This window comes from Panthera pardus, unplaced genomic scaffold (genome assembly GCF_024362965.1).
Source record: "Panthera pardus isolate Hobbes unplaced genomic scaffold, ASM2436296v1 HiC_scaffold_11, whole genome shotgun sequence".
Lineage (NCBI taxonomy): Eukaryota > Metazoa > Chordata > Mammalia > Carnivora > Felidae > Panthera > Panthera pardus.
This window is the reverse complement of record NW_026526666.1, coordinates 41,371,165-41,395,353: the sequence shown is the minus strand read 5'-3', so window position 1 is coordinate 41,395,353 and position 24,189 is coordinate 41,371,165. Positions and strand designations below refer to the sequence as shown.

At 39.9% G+C, this 24,189-nt stretch overlaps 1 protein-coding gene and 1 pseudogene across 2 annotated transcripts in view; both read left to right on the top strand.

The window, feature by feature from the left end:
- The window catches only part of GIPC2 (GIPC PDZ domain containing family member 2), a 445,972-nt gene that overhangs the window by 190,291 nt on the left and 231,492 nt on the right, over nucleotides 1-24,189 (top strand). For both annotated transcript variants that reach the window (XM_053893514.1, XM_019413908.2), the window contains exon 6: nucleotides 54-157. In XM_053893514.1, the coding sequence (XP_053749489.1) occupies nucleotides 54-148 (95 nt within the window). In that variant the 3' untranslated portion in view covers nucleotides 149-157. The remainder of the gene's footprint in view (nucleotides 1-53; nucleotides 158-24,189) is intronic.
- LOC109246278 (mitochondrial nicotinamide adenine dinucleotide transporter SLC25A51-like) lies at nucleotides 7,486-11,573 on the top strand (annotated as a pseudogene).

Here is a 24,189-nt window from a genome sequence, read left to right as displayed (position 1 = left end):
CAGTAGGGGAAAAGCTTCTAGGTGTGTGGTAACTCAGCCTTTTTCTTTTTCAGATGTTTCTTCCTTCCACACTTTGATTTTGAAAAGCGTGGCAAGGAGTTTGTTGAGAGAAGAACAAATCTTTAAAGGCTCCCCATGTGCTCAGTGATACTGTATTGTAAGTAATCCTCTTAGCAGAGATAAGCTTCTAATTAGGCAGTGGAGAAAAGAAGTAAATCCCAATCCAGTGAGGCCTTGCTGCATAGTGTCTCAGAAAACAGCTAAGGACTAAAGTAGTTACTGGCTCTTTTTATTTTAGGAAACTTTGCATAATAATATTACTAATAAAAAGAGTCTCATTCTGAACAGAAAACAAAAAATAAAACCAGAGCCATTTCCTATCTGCCTTGTAAAAGGAACTATCAGGTGCCTACTCTGGCTGCACCCACCATGGCTGGGTGCTGATGTGGTGTGATGCATGCTGGGTTGGAGATAAGATATAGTGGCACTGGAAGAAGGAATCTACATCTGCTCATGCAGAAAGACAAGAGTTACAGAGTATGTTATAGAGTCACATGAAGCTTCTTCTAGTCATCTCTGTGCTGATCTAGTTGTAGAAAATGTTGTCAGATAGCTTTTGAATGTAATATCTGAGAATGAGTCCCTTTGAGATGGGGCCCAAGGAAGATAGTTTTTGGGAGGGAGAAGGCAGGAAGGATGGATTTGGTCACTGTATGAAGAGACGGAGGATAGCCAGAGAAGCATTAAGATGTCACAGTTTGGGAGAAATGGTGACTGATAATCAAGCAGGGCTTTCTTCCTGTGGATCTCTATTCATTTTTTTTGGGTGGGGGGGGGCGTTTTGTGGTAAGAAGCTCAGTTACTGCCCTCTGCTCTGTGACCTCCAGTTGCTGTGGCTAGTTTCCTCTAGTTCTGCTCAGTATATATAGACACAAAGCAAAGGAGAGAAAGTGAATATCAGGGGGAGACTGAAAGGTATACACCAGAAACATTTTCTCAGTTTGGAGACCTTTATTTTCCACCTCTGTGACTTGGTGGGCTGCTTGCAAGGAGGGTAAACAGCCCAGGGATTGTGCAACCTGCTGGAGAATCAAGAGCCATACAAGGGGCTGATATGAATAGTGAGTGCGTCCCCTTGCTTATGTTCCTCCCCGCCTTGCTTGAGCCATTACAATGATTTCCTAGTTTGTTTCCCTGCCTCCATCTCCCTCTCCCCATTCAGAGTTCATTCTGATTACAGCCACTAGACTAAACATCCTCAGATGAAGCCTGGATCATGTCACCCCCAAACCCTAGACTCTGAGGGCTCACCAAATGATGTTCACACCATTAGTCTACTGTTACTCATTCTCTGACCTACTCTGGAGTTCAGAAGGCTGACTTCTATAGATTGCCTCCCCTGAACTTCCTTGCTGTCCAGATTTTTGTTGTGTCTGGCTGTTGGCTGGCACTGAAAGGATATTGGAAGGTGATGGGATGCCTAAATATTTATTCTTCCCTTCTCTCTTTCTGTAGAACTCTGATTTTGGCAGAGACCAAGTCCTGTTCTTCTACTTAGGCCAGAACTCACATCAAATCAATCCATTTTTACAGTGTTCTGGTAACTCTACTTGCTTCCCCTAGCCCTGTTGGAACCATGGGTGGAAATCAGCTGTCTGCTATTGCTAGGCTCTGCAAGATTTATCATCCCATGATGGGCACTTTACCTTGCCCACCGCTATCAAGTAGTACCTTTACATTTTTTTGAATGTTTATTTATTTTTGAGAGAGAGAGACAGTGCAAGCCAGGAGGAGGAGGAGGAGGAGGAGAGAGGGGGGGGGGGGAGAGAGAGAGAGAGAAAGAGAGAGAGACAGAGAGAGAGACAGAATCCGAAACAGGTGCCAGGCTCTGAGCTGAGAGCACAGAACCCGATGTGGGGCTCGAACCCATGAATCGTGAGATCATGACCTGAGCTGAAGTCAGATGCCCAACTGACTGAGCCACCCAGGCATCCCTCAAGTAGTGGCTTTATTAAGTAATTGTTCTTTACTCTTTTGTGTGTGCCATCACTTTCTTGCTGCAGACCTGTCTCTATCCTGTCCTCTCTTGCTCAGGAAAACAGAGGCACTTGCTATTCCCTGAACATACAACTTTTCCTTTTCTCTGCCCTTGTGATTTAGTTTTCTTCATCTAGCACTAAGGACTCTCAGGTTTGGAGGGTCCTGTTCAGTGATTAGCAAGTTGAGTGTCAGACACTCCAATACTCTCTGTATATGCCTGATAGTCTTTGTTTAAATATTACTGGTGGCAGGAATTTATTGCCAATTACATCAGTATTCATTCATTCAGTTCTTTCAGTGAACATTTTTACTGCCTACCATGGTCCAAGTGCTGTGTACGGTCTTACCCCTCAAGAGGCTCATAACAATGAGAGATGAATGCATGAATAAGCAACTATGGTACAGTTTGCATGTTGAAATAGATATATTCAGAGTGCTCTGAGATCATGGACAAATGATCACCCAGTTCTGTCTTGTACAGACAGTAACATCTTCATCAGCAAGGCAATGCATGAGCTGAGACTCTGGAGGATGAATAGAAACTGTTTGATGAAACAAGAGTAGGTAGGACATGCCAGAGGAAAGGAACAAGTTGGAAAAATGTATAGGCATTGAAGTGAGCTTTGTGTGTTTGGGCAATGACAATTGGGTATGGCTGGTGAGTCAGACAGAGTGGCAGGAGAAGAGTTCTTCCTCATATGCATTCAAAATGTACCAGCACCATAACTTACGCAGAAGGAGTCTAAAACATCTTCCACCTGAAGACACCTGTATTTCTTAAAGAAGCTACTCTTTAATTACTTGGCAATTTTTACATTATTGCCTTATTTTAGGGATGAGGAAACTGAGGCTTGCAGAAGGTGAATGACCAAGGACACACACAGCAAGTGATGGAGTTAGGATTACAACCCAGGCAGTCTGATTCCAGAACCTGAACATGAAGCCACTGGGCTGTTTTGCCATGCTCTTTTCACACTGATTCAAGCTTCTATGCTGTGGCAATGGTTACCTTCAAGTCACTCTCTACCTTGTCAGTATTCATTTGGTGGAAGAATGTCTAGAACTGATAATGTCATAGCATTAAAGGAATTGTTTGGCCAGCATAGTGTAGAGCAGTGCTAGTGCTTCCATTGTTCCTCACACTGTTCTCATAATGATGGAGACAGAGACTATATGGCCTCTAGATAGTCATGTCTTACAGGTAAGTGATGATCAGTTCACAATCAACCAGTGTCACCAAGTCAAGTATTACCCCTTCTTTGCCTACCTAAATTTTTTCAGGTCTTGGTTTAAATATCACTTTTTGGCCCCCTAAACTACTTTGTGTTCCTCTACTCTGTGTTCTCAGAGTGCCTCCTATTTTTCCATGTGTGAGGCTTATCACAATTCATGGTAAATATTTATTTATTAGCTTCTTAGTTTGTAGACTCTTAGTCTCTGTTTTCCCTGATAGATTACCTTTTTAAAAGATTTTATTTTTTAAAGTAATCTCTACCCCATCCCCCAACATGGTGCTCACAGTCACAGCCCTGAGATCAAGAGTCACGTGCTCTCAGCCAGCGAGGCGCCCTTCCCTGATAGATTTTTAAGCTACTTGAGGACAGAGGCCTTATCTTGATTGCCATGAAATTCACTTTATTTGGCTTTGAGAGGCATTCAATGTGTACTTGTTGAATGAATAAATCCTTTTTTTCCTATATACTGTTGTTTGGCACTAAGGGTCACCACTACTTGACTTTATCTGACAGCACTGATTAGTTTTGCCTATTTTGAACTTCATATAGATGGAATAGAACAGTATGTACTCTTTCGTGTTTGGTTTCTTTTGCTCAACATGTCAGATATACTACTTTCAATCTGTCCACTTCCTACCAGAATTTTAGGATGGCTCCCAAGACTTTTTACCCCTGCCTCTGCTATATATGTTCTCCCTAATTCCCCAGACAGAATTTGTGGAATTTTACTCCTGTGATTAGGTCATGTTACATGGCACAGTTGACTTTATCCAGGTGCGCCTGACCTAAACACATAACCATTCAAACGCAGTCAGTCTTCTCTGGGTTGGCATCAACTATCTAGAAAATGGGGACCTCGGTCCTACAACTGCAAGGAAGTGAATTATTCTGACAACAAAAATAAATTTGGAAGTGGACTTTTCCTCAGAGCCCCAGACAAGGTGCCCAACACCTTTATTTCAACCTTGTAGTACTACGAGTAGAGAACCCAGGCATACTATGCTGGACTTCTGATCTACAAAACTGTGCATTAATAAGTGGTATTTTTAAAAAGCTGTTAAATTTGTGGTAATTTATTACTCAGCAATAGAAAACTAATACAGTCCTCCAACTCTTTACTAGTTTGTAGGCAATAACCTTATAAAACAACTTGCTTCATTATATACCCATTTTGTAGTTATTACAAAGGACTCATCAGGAAGTTGTGTTGCTTAAAACTTTTTAAGTTTTGGGGTGCCCGGGTGGCTCAGTCGGTTAAGCTTCTGGCTTTGGCTTCGGCTCATGAGTTTGAGCCCCACGTTGGGTTCTGTGCTGATAGCTCAGAGCCTGAAACCTACTTCAGATTCTGCGTTTCCCTCTCTCTCTGCCCCTCCCCTGCTCATGCTCTGTCTGTCTGTCTCTCTCTCTCAAGAATAAATAAACATTAAAAAAATTAAAAAAACAAACTTTTTAAGTTTTAAGAAATTTTATGGATGCTCTCCTAAGATTGCTTTCTGGCTAAGATGCGGTTTCGACTACACTAACTTTATCAGATATTGAGATGATAGTAGTGTTTTTTGTTTTTTTTTTTTTCATTCAGGATCAATTGCCAAAAACTCTGCACTTACCTGGCAATATATAAATGCTAAATTCTAGGTACTCATCAGTGAATTTGAAACTTCGCTCTGACAATTTTTAGTTGTGTGCCACAAACAACTTACCCCCTTTTATTTTATTTTATTTCATTAAAAATGTTTTTTTCTAGTGTTTATTTTTGAGAGAAAGGGAAACAGAGCACGAGTTGGGGGAGGGGCAGAGAGAGAGGGAGACACAGAATCTGAAACAGGCTCCAGGCTCTGAGCTGTCAGCACAGAGCACATTGCGGGGCTTGAACTCATGAACCGCAAGATCATGACCTGAGCTGAAGTCAGACACTCAAATGACGGAGCCACCCAGGAGCCCCTTACCTCCTTTTATAAGCCTTAAACTCTTCATTTTAAAAGTGAGCCTAAGAGGGGTGCTTGGGGGGCTCAGTTGGTTGAGCATCCGACTTTGGCTCAGGTCATAATCTCACAGCTCCTGATTCGAGCCCCACCTTGGGCTCTGTGCTGACAGCTCAGAGCCTGGAACCTGCTTCATGTTCTGTGTCTACCTCTTTCTCTCTGCCCCTCCCCTGCTCAGGCTGTCTCTCTCTCTCTCTCTCTCTCTCTCTCTCTCTCTCAGAAACAAATAAACATTAAAAAAATTACAAAATAAGCATAAGAATATGTACCTTGTGGGTTGTCTCTGAGGCTTGGAGATGGGGGTTTGTAAAGTGCTACTTTGCTTCTTCACCCTATTTATCCTTGCTCCTTTATCTCTTTCTTTTTTAAAAGGTAGTTTTATTGAAAGACACTAAAAATAGAGGGAATAGTAAGAACGCTTTTTGGGTTTCATCATTAGTTTCTTTGGTGAATTCACTTGCATAGGCAACTTGGTACCAGAAGAAACACCAAGAAGAAATATTTTCTGCCCTCAGGGGGCTGATCTTCAAAAGGAGTTGGGATAGGCTCACATATATCACTTTCTTATTTTAAAAAAGTTTTTATTTATTTATTTTGAGAGAGAGGGAGAGAGAGAGAGAATGAATGAATATCCCAAGCAGGCTCCTGCTGTCAGTGTGTAGCCTCATGCAGGGGCTCAGTCTCACTAACTGTGAGATCATGACCTGGGCTGAAATCGAGTTGGACACTCAACCAACTGAGCCACTGAAGCGCCCCATCATTTTCTTATTTTTGTGTTTCCCCAGTATTCTCTTTTTCTGACGACAAGGGTGTGGTTCCTTTAGGAAGTGGGATTGCTCCAGTACATTTTATAAAACCGGTGAAGTAATCTTTCCACTGTGAGCTATCCTTGGAAGGGAGAATGAGAATGGGGGGAAGAGATGTGTATTTTTTCAAGGTAGTGGCACATGAGTGACAGCCCCCACTGCTCATGGTGTGCGGGAATGTTTCTGTAACTGAGTATATAAACAACATTCATGACTAAGTGTGTTGTAGAATGGAAAAATCAATGACTAGACTAGGAAAGAAACTGTCATCATAAACAAATTCCATGACTGGCATTGGTGGCACAGAAGGATCGTAGGCTCAGTGTAGGAGTTGGTGAAGATGCTCAAATTATTAAAAAGAATTTACAACAATCAGTTCCAATTCTCCTAATTATTTCCCAGAACATACAGATGAAAGACCTAGTCTGGTATAGTTGCATTTGACTGCTATTGTACAAAATTTTGCAAAGCTTAGGAGATCTTTATTATTTTTTTTCCAAAAAACTAGTGGAATTCTAATGCTTCCCTTGGGAATTGTGTTTGACATCTGAATACAGATGTGTGCGTATGTCTTAATTTCCCATCAACACAGATGTTTGCTTCACAAAGACAATCACTTTGGACGCTTCCTGGATTCTCACCCAGTTTTTCCACATGAACATTATCTTGTATTATGAAACAGAGCAGCTGCTGGTAGCTTTTACACTTTTGGAAAATTCTTTAAGTTTTTGTTTTTTAAGTGAGGGTTTCTATAGGAGTGAGAGTTTTGTTTTAGTGTTAGAATCTCTTCTCTTTGAAGGGAATCTAGTTAACTCGTATTGGCTGTGGGGTAGGAAAGAGAGAGTAGAAGTAGAAGTGTAGTATAGGTGGTATTGCTAACAGAGATTGCTGTCATGGTAAAAGGGGGATGAAAATCAAAATAATGAAATATTCTTATTTTGCACCAAAGAGGTTAGACTCCTGTCAATGGACTTGGTTTCCCTTATCAAATGACCACAAATTTTACACTATACCTAATCCACAATAAATGAGACACAATTATATTCCGTACTGTGGAGAACTTCCTAAACTCTAAGTAAATCAAGTAAACTGGGAACTCTATAACGAGTCTTAAAGCATTTGACTCAGTGTATGGAATACAGGATTCCACTACCGTTTTAAGATATTTTTATCTTTCTAATTTCTCCATTCCTCTCTTTGAATCAACTTAGAGGAAGAGAAATTATCTTCATCTCAAATTCACAGCCTCTTGCAGTGAGTTTTGGTTGACATCGTTGAGAAAGGTTTTTATAAATATTTGGAATAACTTAAATGATTTTTGGAAAATTCATCTAAAGATTGTGTTCCTTTTTCCAATTTGTAAGTTTTCCAGGAACAATTTTTTAGGCTTCTGATATAAAGCTGACTATATGATATATCCGTATGCCAATTGCTCCAAGTGTGAAAAGCAATGTAGATGAGGGCTTGTGGGCTTGCCCACCTGTGGGCTGCTGGCGACAGGGCATGGAGCTGGGGGCCTGCTGCAATGGGTTCAGCCGGCTGCAGTGGGTTAAAGAAATCCCTCTTGAGTAAGAAAGATCTTTTATTTTTTTAATGTTTATTCTTGAGGGAGTGCAAGCGGGGGAAGGGCAGAGAGGAGGACAGAGGATCCAAAGCAGGCTCTGCGCTGACAGGCTGACAGCAGCCAGCCCAGTGTGCGGCTGGAACTCACAAACTGCAAGCTGGGAGATCATGACTGGAGCCAAAGTTGGATGCTCAACTGACTGAGCCACGTAGGTGCCCAGAGTAAGAAAGATCTCAAGCAACGTGGTGGATTCAGAAGCTCATGAAAAGAGGATGCCAGTCCTAACATTTTCAAAACAAGATCCGTCACCTTATGCTGCAAATGTTGGTGAAATGAAGCATTATTTGTGTGGCTGCTGTGCAGCTTTCATGTAGCAATCCCATTTCCGGTTCAGAAGGTCCTCTCTCGGCAGCAGCTGTGTGGAATCAAAACCTGGGATGCAGTGCTTCAGTTCAGGAGGGATGGCTTTCAAAACTTGTACTGTGGATTCCTTCCCCCTACCGATGCAGAAGACAACTACACTGGCACTTAGGTTTGGTCTGTATGAGGCCTTATCTTGTCGTCTCTGAGAGCATATCCCTACGTCTGAGTTTGCAACTGGTAGTGTGGCAGCAGTACTTCCAAGGACAACAGAAGCAATTTTCACTCCATTGGAAAGAATTCAGACATTGCTTCAAGACCACAAGCATTATAAAACGTTTATGAACACTTGCCAGGCTTTCAAGACACTCAAATGCCATGGAATTAGAGTATTATTGAGACTTGGTATCCGTTCTTTTCCATAATGGATTCAGCAATGTCGTTTTTTTGTTTGGCTTTTGAGGTTCCATAAAGAACATCTGCCTGCTGCAGTGACTCACAGTGCTTATTGATTTTATGTGCCGAGGTCTGTTGGGTGCCATGTTGGGAATCTTGTTTTTTCCAGTTAATGTTGTAAAAACTTGCATGAAGTCTCAGGCTGGTGGGAAATTTCAGTCTTTTCCCAATGTTTTCCAAAAAATCTGGCTAGAATGGAATAGGAAACTGACAAATCTTTTCAGATGTACCCACCTGAATTACCGTTGGTACCTCATCTCTTGGGGCATAATGAATGCAATTTATGAGTTCTTGTTAAAGATTATATGAAAGAAATGTGTCATTTATTAACTGAATAGACCTAAGAATAATGAAGTTTGGCCTTGTCCCTAATTGGCCAAGTATAAGTTGGTGTCATAAGGTCAGGGCACAATGAATTACAGGCAAAGCTGTTTTCCTTAAGCACCAACAAATTCAGAATATAAGGTTCTAATAGGACTGTTATAATAATAAAAAAAAGCAACATAGTGCCTGGCAGGGTATGTTGTAATGAGAATTTCTTTTGGTGGAAGACTACAGAAAGACTAAAATTAAGGTTGAAGTTTGAAGTAATAATTAACACAAAATATAGACTTTTCTTGCAATGCTCTCTACACTAGAATAATGGGGAAACTTTATATAGCTTGAAGAAAATTATGGAAGATAATGCTGCCCATTCAGAGAGTGATAAATTATGGAACTCATTATTTCAAGGTTGAATATATCAATATAGTCAAGAAGCCCTAATGAAATTATTGAGGGAAGCAAATGATTTAGGAGAATTCCCAAAGCTTCTGAAGCTGGTAATGTGAAGGATGACCTATAGACTATGACAGGTAGCATTGTCCTGACTTTGATGTTTCTATGCTTCTAAGTGGAGGTAGGAAATGAGACTGAGAAGTAGTATATAGAATAGTTATAATTATAATCAACATTTTTGAAGGAGTGAAGCATGTGGTGTGATCCTCCACTGTGTGTGTCAAACTTATTAAATCTTGGATTTTGATGGATTTTTCTCTACGTTTAAAGATTGTGTTATTGAAGTTTTCAGAGGAAGTAACCCCATCTGATTCCTTTGTTCTGTGCAGCTTATAGTACTTTATATAGATCCTTGGATAGAAGCCTATTTTTAATACTATTGCTTCTAAACCCTTATTGGCTTCTTGCCTGCTTTAGCAATTTTTTTATGTTTATTTATTTTTGAGAGAGAGAGAGAGAGAGAGAGAGAGAGAGAGAGAGAGAGAGAGAGAGGTGGGGAATGAATGGGCAGGGAAGGGGCAGAGAGAGAAGGAGGCACAGAATCCAAAGCAGGCTTCAGGCTCTGAGCTGTCAGCACAGGGCCCTGTGTGGGGCTCAAACCCATGAGCTGTGAGATCATGACCTGAGCTGAAGTCGGATGCTTAACCGACTGAGCTACCCAAGCGCCCAGCAATTTTTAAATTTTGGGCCAATGGTGGTTAGAACCCAGTGCTGTCACTACTGTGGAAAAGTTTTGATGGCTGATGCAGTAGTCTTAAAGACAGCTGGACATTGTGAATAGTAATAGCTGAAGTTCTAGGCTGTATCCTGGCCTTGTTCCTTACTATCTGTATTAGCATTCTCCAGAGAGACAGAGCCAATAGGACTGATTTATAGATTGATTGATCTGTCTATCTATCTAGATTTATTATGAGAAATTGGCTCACCATCTGCCATCTGCAAGCTGGAGACCCAGGAAAGCCAGTGGTGTAGCTCCAAAGGCCTGAGAACCCTAAGAGTCAATGGTATACATCGCAGTCCAAAGGCAGGAGAAGACCGAAGTCCCAGCTCAAGCATCCAGAAAGGGGGCAAATCCTTCCTTCCTCTGCTTTTTTCTATTCAGACCCTTCCACACTGGGGAGGGGAATTTACATCACTGAGTCCATCCATTAAAATACTACTCTCATTGGGAAATGTCCCTCATAGACACACCCAGAAATAATGTTTAATCTGGGTGCCTAATGGCCCAATAAAGATGACATAAAATTAACCATCACAGAAGCTGAGTCGTGTTAGGAAACTTACTACTGCCTTGTTCAGTTTTTTTTCACTGAAAATGCAGAGATAGCAGCTACTTTGTTATACAATACTAAGGATCAGAGATAGTTTGTTCAAAGTGCCTAACACAAGGTAGGAAATTTATTTCTTTTCAGTAGGTTTTTTTGAAGAGGGGATCAAACAATGAAAACATTTTTTCTCAGGGGCCCCTGGGTAGCTCAGTCAGTTAAGTGTCTGACTTTGGCTCAGGTCATGATCTCACTGTTCATGAGTTCGACCCCCCATCGAGCTCTCTACTGTCAGCATAGAGCCTGTTCTGGATCTTCTGTCTCCCGCTCTTTCTGCCCCTCCCCTGCTCTCTCTCTCTCAAAAATAAATAAACATTAAAAAATATTTTTGTTCAGAAGCAGCCCATGCTTATTACAGAAAATTTAGGACAAACAGACAAACACAAAGAAGAAAATAAAAATCCCATAATCCTAACACTGTTAATCTTTTAGTGGATAATATTTTCCCATTTATATCTTTGGTGTATGTTAGTGTAAATCTTTCAATAATTCAGTTTTCTTCTAGTGTGTCAATTTTAAGGATTTCACAGCATTTTATTGTTTGGGCACACTATGCTTCATTTAATTCTTTATTGTGTATCTGTATGTTTTGCTACTAAGATATTCTTGTGTATGCATTTTTGTGCATGTGCATAGTTATTTACTTGGGATAAATTCCTAGAAATAAAATCACTGGGTCAAAAGTTGTGCACCTTTTAAAGGTATTTGATATGACTTGCTTAATTGTCTTGTCAAATGTTGCATCAATAGATGCTGTCACCAGGAATGTATGACAATGACCATTTTTTCCTTACCTTTTCCATATCTGGGATGAAAAAGTGGCATGTTATGTGACTTTGCATTTAAAGCTTTTAATGAGAGGGTGCCTAGGTGGTTCAGGTGGTTAAACGTTCAGCTCAGGTCATGATCTCGTGGTTTGTGGGTTCAAACCCTGTGTCGGGTTCTGTGCTGACAGCTCAGAGTCTGGAGCCTGCTTCAGATTCTGTGTCTCCCTCTCTCTTTCTGCTCCTCCCCTGCTTCTGCTCTGTCTCTCTTTCTTAAACATTAACAAAATTTTTTTAAAAAACCATTGAGATTAAAATTTGTTTATTGGTCTTATGTGTTGCTTTTTTTTTTTTTGTTTTGAATTGCTTTTGTATGTCTTTAACATTTTTTTTAGAAGGCTTTATTTTTTTTAGAGTCATTTTAGGTTCTTAGCAAAATTGGGTGAAAGCTGCTGAGATTTCCCATATATCCTTGCCCCTACACATACATAGCCTCCTTGATTATCAACATCACTCACCAGAGTAGTACATTTGTTATAATTGATGAACCTATACCAACATATTGTAATCACCCAAAGTCCATAGTGAACTTAGCGTTCATGCTTGGTGTTATATATTCTATAAGTTTGGACAAATGTCTAATGACATGTATTATGTTATAATCATTACAATATCATACAGAGTATTTTTTCAGCCCTAAAAATTACTTGTGCTCTACCTATTTATCCTTTCTTTCCTCCTGACCTGTGGCAACCACCGGTCTTTTTACTGTCTCCATAGATTTGACTTTTTCAGAATGTCATATAATTGGAATCATACTTCTTTCACTTAGTAATATGTATTTAAGGTTCCTCAATTTCTTTTCATGGTTTCAAAGATCATTTCTTTTTAGCACTGAATAATATTTCATTGTCTGGATTTCCCATAATTTATCCATTCCCCTACTGAAGGGTATCTTGGTTGCTTCCAATTTTTGGTAATTATAAATAAAGCTGCTATAAACATCTGTGTGCAGGTTTTTGTGTGGAAGTAAGTTTTCAACTTCTTTTGGTAGATACCCAGGAGTGTGATTGCCGGATTGTATGGTAAGAAAATGTTTGGTTTTGTAAGAAACTGCCAAACTTTTATAGTGATTATACCATTTTGCATTCTCACCAGCTACACATGAGAGTTCTTATTGTTCCATATCCTTGTTGGCATTGGTGTTGTCAGTGTTCTAGATTTTGGCCATTCTAATAGGTGTGTAGTCATATCTCATTGGTTTGAATTTGCATTTTCCTAATGACATATGATGTGGAGCATCTTTCATATACTTATTTGCCATCTCTGTATCTTTTAAAAAATTTTCTAATGTTTATTTTTGAGAGAGAGAGAAAGAGGGAGAGAGTGATCAGGGGAGGGGCAGAGAGCGAGGGAGACACGGAATCCGAGGCAGGCTCTAGGCTCTGAACTGTCAGCACGGAGCCCAATGCGGGACTTCAACCCACAAACAGCAAGATGATGCCCTGAGCTGAAGTCAGATGCTTAACCGACTGAGCCACCCAGGTGCCCCTGCCATCTGTATATCTTCTTTGGTGAGGTGTCTGTTAAGGTCTTTGACCCACTTTTTAATCAGGTGATTTATTTTCTTATTGTTGAGTGTTAAAAGATCTTTGGGTTTTGGATAACAGGCTTTTATAAAATGTCTTTTGCAAATATTTTCTCCCAGTTTGTGGCTCATCTTCTAATTTTCTTGACATTGCCTTTTATAGAGAAAAAAAATTTTAATTTTAATGAAGTCCAGCTCATCAGTTTTTTCTGTCATGTTTCATGCTTTTAGAGTTGCATCTAAATAGTCATCACCATGTCCAAGGTGAGCCCTTGAGGGCAAGGACTGTGTTCTCTGTATTCTACAACTCTGAAATCCCAGTACAAGCACAATGATTGGCATGCAACCAGTGTTGCAAAAATATTCATTAAATCAACAGAAACAAAGTTCTCATGTTGGTAAGTCCAAGGGCACTGTTTATAAAGTATTTTAGGAACAGTGTGGATTAAACAAACATTTGTGAGCTGATCTGGAAATCAAACCTTCAGGTGCAACATGTTTCTGGATGAAAGAATGCTGGGATGTGCATGTTTATTTTCAGCACTAAAATGTTAGTTTTGCTGTCAAGTGCTGAAGAAACAATTGTACTCTTCTGAGATTGGCATAATTCCTCCTGGATTCAGTGGAAATCATATGCCCATGGGAGAGAATCTGGCTGCATTTGAATAGAAGATGCTGGAGCAACACTAATAAATTTCAGAGTGAATACAGTTTGTATGTGCAATAGCTTGTTCCCTTAATTCAGAATTTCCTGAGTGACTGAGAGGCTCCAAAGGTAGAGCATATCCCTTGGTCATTTCCGCATAGTGCTAAGCTATTGCCAAGCTCTGACCCTTTAAATGTCTCATACAACACCCAGAGAGTTTGTGAAGCAATGCTATTCAATTTGCTGCATTATTTCACAATATTAATTGCAATTCCTGATATGGGGGGGATATTGAGAATGTGCAGTTGGCTCATAGTCTAATGAAGAACACCTTTAACTTTTTTTCCTCTTGAGCATGAATTTTTCAGCACTGATGCAGCACTAGTGGCTTCAATTTAATCAAACTTTTCCAGGATCCTTCTTGCTGAGGAATGAATCACTGGGTTTTATGGTGAATTATGGGAGAAACATATGTGTACTTACAAGTTTGTAGTGTGCAATGCAATATGTTGTAAGACAGCCAAGTGAGATTTTTCAGAAGTAGTTCGGTTTCTTTCCTAGATCTCTACAATCTGTCTTCAACATATATTTTGAGTCTTATTTCTTGTTCTCACTTTTGTACTTTGCACTTTAGTGCTCCTCAAAGCATCCTACACAGTGGCTGCATCAAAATTATTTTATAGAAGAGGCTTAAGGTAGGCCATCTGGTTGGAATACAGGACTAGGTCTGTACCTTGAAGTTTTATTTGTAGAGCAGGCCCACTATTTACATGTGGAAGAATATAATTTTTGGTCCGAGCTGCCATAATCTCTTGTTGAGATGTTGCAGTACTCTCTCCTAAACTATCTCCTTACGTACATCTTTCCTTTTACAGTCTGTCTCCAGTAGGTCTTTGGAGCCTTGTCTCTTATTCTCACATAGTTGCCCAAGTGCTTGTTAAAACAGAAGTCAGATCATGTCACTCCTCTGCAGAAACCCCTCTGATAACTTCTCATATTCACTCCAAACAAAAGCCAAACGCTTTACAATGGCCAGAAAGGACCTATAGGACCAGGACTCCTGTTACCTCTCAGTCCTTTACTTACTTCTCTTGCTCACTCTGTTCCAACCACACTGGCCTCCTTGTTGTTCTTTGAGCATGCCTAATATTCATGGTTTTTATATGTGTTTTCTCATTGTCTGGACTGCTTTTCATCTGGACACCCACATGATACATCTCCCCCTCTGTCATCTGCTTCAACACTTTCCTCACTTGCCCTCTCTCCTGCATTTGACATTGCTTATTTCCTCCCACTTCCCGAAACTATTCTCTTGGCTCCTGGATACTACATCTTCTTGGAATTATTCATACCTGTTTGACCATTCATTTTTGGCTCTTTCATGGCTGCTCCTCCCTTGTCTCCCCTTAAACTGCCAGGTGTCCATTTCTATCCTCTGTAATTCTTGTCACCTATTATTTTTTTTTGAACAATACTATCCTCTTTGAGGTTTTTATTTTTAAAGTTTTGTTATTTTAATTCCAGTGTAGTTAACATACAGTATTATATTAGTTTCAGCTGTACAATATAGTGATTTAACAATTCAATACATGACTCAGGGCTCACCATGGTAAGTGTACTCTTAATCCTACCCACCTCTCCTCTGGCAATGCTATTTGTTCTCCATAGTTAAGAATCTGTTTCTCTATGAGATTTTGAATTACCGCTTTTATGCTCATAAGCTCCCTAATCTCTTTTTTGAGACCAGCTCTCTCATTTGAGTCAGTTGCATAGGTCCTGCTATCTGCTGAATATCTCCATCTAGATGTTTCATGGGTACCTCAAAATCAGCATGTTTAAAGGGAAGCCATATTCTTCATTCAGTGGTTTCTTATGTCCATGTTTTCTTTTTTTTTTTTTAATTTTTAAATGTTTATTTACTTTTGAGAGAGAGCGAGAGTGAGCGAATGGGGGAGAATACAAAGGGGGAGACACAGAATATGAAGTAGTCTCCAGGCTCTGAGCTGTCAGCACAAAACCCTACACGGGGCTCGAACTCACAAACCATGAGATTATGACCTGAGCTGAAGTCAGATGCTCAACTGACTGAGCCACTCAGGCACCCCTGTCCATGTTTCCTATCTCAGTAGGTAGTATCATTCGGGTGGCCAGTTAAAAGTTATTCTTGACTCCTCTCTCCCCTTCCCTCCCACAGCCAATCAAACATCAAATTATGCCGACTGTACCTCTCAAATAGTTCTCAGATTTGTTTCTCCCTCTTCACAATTTTTACCTATAATGGGTTGAATTGTGGTCCCCAAAATATATGTTCATATCCAGATCCCTGGAACTTTTGATTGTTACATTATACGGAAAAAAGGGTCTTTACATACATAATTAAATTAATGTTCTTGACATGAGATTATCCTGGATTTTCTGGGTGGACTCCAGATCCAATGACAAGTGTTCTTATAAAAGAAAGGCAGGAGGAGAAGACATGGACACATGGAGGAGAAGGTGATATGAAGGTGAAGGTGACAGTGGCCAGAGATTGGAGGGATGTGGCCATCAGTCAAAGAAGTCAAGAAATGATGACCACACAAGGCAGGAAGAGGCAAAGAAAGATTTTGACTTTATGGTTTCGAGAAATGTGAGACAGTGAAAGAATACATTTCTGTTGCCTTTAGCCATCCAGTTTATGGTAAATTATTGTGGCCGCCACAGGAAACTAATATACTACCTTTGTCAGTTCAGATCTTTGTAATCTCTGTTTTAGGATTAGTGTGATAGCTTCCTCATGGTCTGTCTGCCTCTAGTCTTGAGTTGTATTGTTCATTGTGTAGCCAGAGTACTTATAGTCAAGGCTCAATGTGGCCTTGTCCTTTTCATGTTTCAGTGCGCCTCTCCCCTGCACCTATCACATACTCTTCTTCAGCTTTAATGATTGTTTGGTCTGCACCCCTGTGTCTCACTGTTTTTTATCCCATTCGTCCTGTAGACCCTCACACTTGGATCAATCCAGCCAACAAGTTTGTCTACTTTTACATTAGACTACTGGAAAAAGTCATATAATTGTGTGGATTTTTTTTTTCCTCTGTAAATTGGTAGTCTCAGATCTCAGAATGGCCTTCAAAACTGTTTGATAATATGGACAGCTCCCCATCCTGATGGTTCTCAGTGACTGTTCCAAAACTTCATCATTGCCCTCAAATCTCATCTGCTTTGTTTTGTTTTGCTTCTGCCCTGAAATTAATGGATAAACTTGCCTTGCCTTTCCCCATCCTCATCAAGTTTCATAGAGTCATCTCTGCTCTCATCCAGTTTCTGAGAAACACAGATCCCCTCACTCTTGTGCTGGTGATTTTTTTCTATTATTTAAAAAAAAAACGTATCCAGGAATCAAGTTATTTCCTCTTTGATTATATTTTTAGCTCTTTCTATGGGCTCCTTCTCTAGTGCTGATAAACATGTAGATATCTTTCTTGTTTTAAACAAACCAAGTCCTCAACACTTTAGAAATTGAGTAACCTGACTTGATAAAGTGAGAACAACTTTATGGGGATAAACTAAGTTGTCTTAAAAAAAATTAGACCCTCAGCCAAGGCTTTGAAAAGAGCTCTGAACTTTTCTTTTGCGTCTTTTCCATTTTATCCAAAGAGGAAAAGAGAGAGGCAAATGAAGGAAACATATTAAGAGTCTGCCAATGTTACCAGCTATTTGCTTATAACCTTTCTTCTCTTGTGGCTGGAAGGAAGGGTAAATGATATTGCTTTCATCAACAACTCCCACCTTTGCAGTCCTGATTTATTCAGCACTCACCCCTACTAGCACCATCTGCCACTATCTACTAATGAGTTTGTAATCTGTCTCTGTCCCAGCTGGGAAGAAAATGTATACTCAATCTTGATCATGTAAGGCATATCAAATCTTTTCTATCTTTATATTCAATAATTTTAATAAAACCCAGAGATTCTTTTTAAAGCATTTGCTGTTATTATTATTATTTAAAGAGAACAAAACAAAACAACAAAACTCAGACTTTCCTCCTTTTCATGTCTTGGGTTGAATCCCTGTGCTACATGAGTTGGTTACCACCTACAGTTTTGGGGTGTGTGTCCTTGCTCACAGAGAGGGGACCTAGAGAGCAGAGGTACATAGCCAGTGAAAAAGCAGGTAGCAGAGTCCAATTGTTATCTTCTTTTAGGAGTGACAGCATCACATTTACATTTAAATTTTTACTTGGGAAAAGCCAGTTGAAAGTATAAATTATTACACAATACTAATTTTTCTTTCTCTATCCCCTTCTTTTCAGGGTTTTGTGTCACTTTTTTGATTGCCTATCACTGACAGGAAGTTTAGAGCTATGTACTTACTGTTTCCATCAAAACCTGATTCAGTTTTTAAAATAGTTTTTTTTTCCTTTGGATGAATATGATAGAATAATAGTCTTCCCAAAATGCTCATGTCCTAATGCAGGAACCCATAAATATGCTACCTTACATGGCAAAAGGCACTTTGCAAATGTGATTACGTTATGATCTTGAGTAAAGGGAAATTCTCTTGAATGATCTGGGTGGGCCCAAGGTGATCACAAGGATTCTTGTAAGAAGGAGGCGGAAGATCAGATGAGAGAGCCAAAGAAGGACTTGTGGATGATGGAAGCAGAGGTTAGGGTAAGGCCATTGGTGGAAAGAGCCATGAAACAAAGAAAGAGGAAGCCGGCAAGCAAGTAATTATCCTCTAAAGGTTCCTGAAGGAAAATAGCCCTGCTGATATTCTAATTTTAGCCCTGAGCAATCCTTTTAAGTCTTCTCTGGAACTGTGAGATAATACATTCATGATGTTTTAAGCCACTAAGTTTATGGTAATTTGTTAAAGCAGCAATAGGAAACCAAAACACTGGACTTTTAATCAAAAACACAAAATGATTTTCATTTCTTTAAACTAGAACTTAGTGACAAGTTATTTCAGATCCTATCCAGGGAGCTCTGTCACTTTGACATGCCATGACAGGCTCACTAAGCAGCTGAAAATTTACTCACCCAGAAGTCACCATGACTGACTCATTGTCTTTTGGACTTTCTCTTGGACCCCTCTCTTCCCACCTTCTTTACTTCCCTCTATGTTCTCTGACTACCATCTTGGCCAATCACTTGTCCTGACCTGATCCCAGGCTTATGAGTTACTTTCTTGCTATGACTTAGTTAATAAGCCTTAGAATTCTCAGCTTCTTCTCCACTTAGTTTAAATGTAACAACCTATTCGTCCTTTCTGGCTTAACATTCCTTGCCAATCTCATAAGATGACTGGTTTTATGTATAAATGCCCTCAACTTCTGAAACCCTATTGGGATCCACCAATTCAATTACCAGTTTGGGCAGTGTTCAGATGCACATGTTCCTGTTTAATTTACAGTTGTGCCTGTACATTTGACTGTGTTTGTTTGTCTGTTCATTCATTTGTTAAATAGTAATTTGTTGAATGGCTATTCTGTGCCAAAAATTGAGATAGAAACTGGGGATAAATAAAAAAGATATGGTCTGCGTCATCAAGGAGTTAGTTCATAGTCTAATGGGGAAGACAAACATGATTATTAAGTAATGTGTTAAGGGCAAAGATGGAAATATGCATAGGCTGTCACTGATCGCAGAGAAAATAAATTTTTCTGGGGTAGTGGGAATAGAGGAGAGTTCTGAAAGGAGAATATGCCTCAGCAGAAACTTAAAAAGAAGTAGAAGGAATTTTCCAGAGAGTGGCATGGACATGTATATGGAGGAGTGTCTGAATGGACATAGTGACAGGGGTTCAGAATAAGAAAGGACAAATTAAGCAAAAACACGGAGAATTAAGGGAGTGTGCAAAGAGCAACAAGCAGTTGAATCTTATCGGAGTATTGAGTGTGAAGCAGAGAGTTGAAGTAGGGAAGGTTGGGAGAGGTAGTCAGGAGCCATACCTTGGAGGACCATGCATACTCTGGACTAGCTTCAACCCTAGGATCTGGCTGTCTATGTTTAGAGTGTGTAAGAATTGCCCATTCAAGTCATCAACACTGTTCAAAACCCTGGGGATCAGGAGTGAGCAAGGAGACAAAGTTGCTGCCCTCTTGGAAACCAATGTTGCAGGTGAGACAGATAAAGTGAATAAAATAAGAGGAAGTGTTGAGGCAGTTCTCAAGCCTGGGTGAATGTTCAAAAAAGTCTTCCTTGAAGATATAATTTCTGAGCTGAGTTTTGATGACAGTATTACCTTGGAGCTAGTTTTAAGAAGGGAGATCTCTATCCCCCAACCTCAGAGAATCTTTTCCCTTAGATCTGGAGTAGACCCAAGCATGGTAGGTGAACCTGATGCAGATGGATTCACTGAAGGACTCAACTTTTTTGCTTCCATTACATGGATCTCAGATGTTAGACTTTTCTAAATCCTGATTGAGGAGGCTCAAACCATGAATAGCCCCATAACAATGTTGTAACACATGTGATGCTTAAGAAAAACACTATTGCAATAGCTTAATGCTTTTTCTACCCACTTCTAGATGGCTCTTGAATGATTCAGAAGACAATTTTGAATGGGATATGGTTTGGGAAGCAGTTTTGGAAGTTCCCTTTGAAAGGTTGAGTAATATGAGAACAGGCATCCATAGATGACTAAAGAATAGGCATTGTGGGGTGTCTGGGTGGCTCAGTTGGTTAAGCATCTGACTCTTGGTTTCTGCTCAGGTCACGATCTCATGGTTCGTGGGCTCGAGCCCCATGTCGAGCTCCATGTTGGGCTCTGCACTGACAGTATGGAGCCTGCTTGGGATTCTCTCTCTCTCTCTCTCTCTCTCTCTCTCTCTCTCTCTCTCTCTCTCTCTCCTCTCTCTCTCTCTTTCTCTCTCCCTCTCTAAATAAATAATAATAAAAAACTTTAAAAAGAATGGGGATTGGAAGCTTCCTTTCCTTAATTCCTTCACTGGTTCCCATCAGCTTCCTGCCCCGATTCTCACTGCTTTCCAAGAAAATAGGGCTCAACTACTTAATCCTTAGGCAGAAATTTGGTCCGAAGATACTTCCAATTCCTGAACAGCACTAGATTCTCTGCAAAACTTCCCAGATGGTAAATGATAGGTAAATTACTTAGGTCTTTTAATTCAAGTAGGCAGGGTACTATAATTGAAACAGCATAAAATTTGAAGTCAATCTTATCAGTGAATATTTACCTACTTTGTACCAGGCACTGTGTTAGGTGCTCAGAAAACAATAAGATCCTGTGACTAATTTCTGGAAGCTCAAAGTCAAATGGAGGAGACAGATAATTTTAATTACAATGTGGTAATGGAAGGATAGCACTCACAGGATACTGTGCAGCAAGAGATGAGCCATTTAGCCAAGATGAGTGACGCCTTCAAAGAGATAAGCCCTTAGCTGAAACTTGAAGGTTGGAAAGAAATTAACCCAGAAAGGAAAGTGAGGTTAAGGTACATTTTATTTCCCTCTTTTATAATCTGTGTTTCATTTCTTTTGTGTCTTACCACAGAGTCTCTTTATGGTCTGTACACAGCAGGTTTGTGGTCTGATAGAATCACTGTTTACATATCTTCATTAAATTCTTATTTGATTGGAATGAAAAGATCACTTATTTCTGGATTAGATGACCTAAATCAGCCAGTTTACTCAGGGTTTCCTAATGGATCACATTCAAAGAAGAATACATTTACTTACAAGGGCCTTGTCCTTTGAGGCGGTACCCAATTAGCCCATTAGCTTTCTTTGTTTGATGTCTCATCAGTACACAGTTGGTTGTTTGGGGATGCAATATGGGCAGAATGTAGAACCACAGATGTGGCCTATTTATGGACCAGTCTGACTGTTAGAGAATGGTCAGATGGCCTTGCTCAGTTCCGAGAGGATCACAAGCTCTCTGTTTCACCCTCTGTCTACACCACAGTCCCTGTCCTCAGAGCTGTGTCTCTTTTTCTTTTGATGGTTATTAGCATATTTAACAACACCTTTGAGAATCTGATGAAAACCAAGACTATTTAAGAAAATGCATGACATCAGGGGCACCTGGCTGGCTCAGTCAGTTAAGCGTCCGACTCTTGGTTTTGGCTCAGGTCATGATCTCGCGGTTGTGAGATTAAGCCCCACAAGGGGTTCCATGCTAAGCTTGGAGCCTGTGTAGGATTCTCTCTCCCCTCTCTCTCTGCCCCTTTAGTGCATGCTCTGTCTCTCAAAATAAAGGAACATTAAAAAAAAAAAAAGAAAATGTATGGGATCAGACAAAAATGATTAATGAGTTCATAGATTTTTCCCACCACCTCCCTGTCTCACAAATAGAATCTTTACTGTAAGTGAAGCAATTTTTTCTCCCCCTCCAAAGATTTCTTTCTGCAGAATAGAAGCTAAGTTGTTCTGCATGATAAAGTTCCTAGAGGAAAAGGGAAGAATGAATAAGTGGAGGAGAAATGCTTTAGGCAATAGAGGGTTGGTGGTGGAGGAATCGTTTTCCCTGAGGGTTTTGAGGAGACAGGTTTTGGAATAACTGCAGAAAGGAGTAAAATGTGCAGGAGAGCAAAAGATATTTTAATAAGTGCTCTTATGCATTGTGAGGTTGAGTGCCTTTGAGTAATTAGAGTAAAATATGGAGTTTCCTAATTATTTTTATTTACTTTTGCCATTGCACGGTGCTTCTTGGATGTAACAGGGTTTGAGAGTAAATCACATTATGGGTATATATGCATCCTCATATGATTCTGTAAATACAGCACTGAGAAAATTGTGGATCACCTATTACCCAAGTCTAAATATAGGTTCTAGATTAAGAATGTCTGCCTTGGGATCTGGATTACTGAAATAATCTGCTAACTCATTTCCCTATCACCACTTTTCTTCTTCTCCCATGTTTTCTCTATACTATAGTCACACTGCTCTTAAAATATAAATTGGATGTCATTTTGTTGCTTAAATCTTTTTAATGGCCTCCCTATTTGCATAAGTTTCATGGGCTGAATTGTGTTCCCTCCAAATTCATATGTTGAATTCCTAGCCCCCAGGACCTCAGAATGTGACTGCATTTGGAAATAGGGTCTTAAAGAAGTAATTAATTAAAATGATACCACTATGGGCCCTCATCCAATATGACTGGTGCACTTATAAGAAGAGGAGATTAGGTTACAGACAGGTACAGAAGAAAGACAACGTAAAGACACAAGGAGGAGATGGTCATCTACAAGCCAAGGAGAGGGCTTCAGAAGATCCTTGACAACAACCTTGCAGATGCCTTGATCTTGGACTTCTGGCCTCCAGAACGGTGGAATAGTTTCTGTTGTTTAAGCCACCCAGTCTATGGTACTTTGTTATGATGGCCCTGGCAAACCAACGTAGCAAGTAAAATCCAAACATTTTACTATGTCAAAATTTTTTGTAAAATTTGATCTTGTCCAAATTTCCTTGCTTTTTAAACTCTAGTCATCATGGTCCTCTAGAAATTCCTTGATGACAAGACTTAAAAAAATTTACTCTTTTTACTCATTGTTCCCTGTGTCTAAAGTCGTCCCCTCATTACCTTCCCACCCCACCCCTCTGTGTAACTAGCTCATTTTTATTCTTTATCTCTCAGTTTAATTGTTATCCCTGTCTTTATCCTCCTGCCCCAGTTGTTTGTGTGTATGTATGTGTATATATATATGTATATGTTCGTATGTATTTTAAATTTAGTTCTTTGTTTTCTCCATAATAGTTAAAAGTGTTTGCAATTATTTTTATTTTGTTTATATGCCTAGAATGTTGGCCCCATGGAGGCAGAGATTCTTTTGGTCTTGTTCATCCTTCTTCCCCCAGACCAAATGCTACCAGTTGGCTTTATTTCTAAATCCAATGGACACTCATACTTCTCACCTTACTTGACCAGTCAGCAGCATCTAACAGAGTAGAATCTCTCCTCCTGGACAAACTCTCTTCCTTGACTTCTGCTGCATCCATGCCTGCTACCAACTCTGTGGCCACTCCTTGACCTCCTTTTCTCCTTTCTCCTCATCTTCTCCTGGCTTTCAAAAGTAGGAATTATTTAAGACTTATCCTAGATGCCCCCTTATTGTCAACTCTCTAGTTTTTCCAAAATACAAATGAATCACTGCCCATGTTAATATCTGTAGTTTAGATTTTGTTGAAGTTTAAGATGCTGGAGGAACTTAAACTTCAAAATACCCAAGTCAGAATTTATAATATTCTTTTCAAAGCCTGCTTCTCTTGCAGATTTTGTTGCACTGGAGACTGGCACCACTATCCAACCAGCTGTGGAAATTACCCCACTCCTGTTTCCAGTCTATGATTAAAACATTTTTGATGTTGCTGCCTAAATATCCCTAATGTTTTCCCACATATCTCTCTATGCCTGCTACTCTTGCCAGGTCCAAGTGACCATGATCTCTTTCCTGCACCATTATTGCAATAGTCTCCTACTGGTCTCCTGGTATTAACTCTTGCTTGTGTCCTGTCTATTCTCCAATCCTACATCCAGAATTATATTTCAAAAACACAAATCTAACCATGCTGTTATTATATGTAAAACCCTTCAAAAGCTCCCCATTGCTCTTAGGATAATGGCTAAAAATCTCAACATGGCCTTGAGGCCCACATGTCTGCTTCATCCTGAGCCTCTTCCGTTGATCTCCCTTTCAGTCATACCTA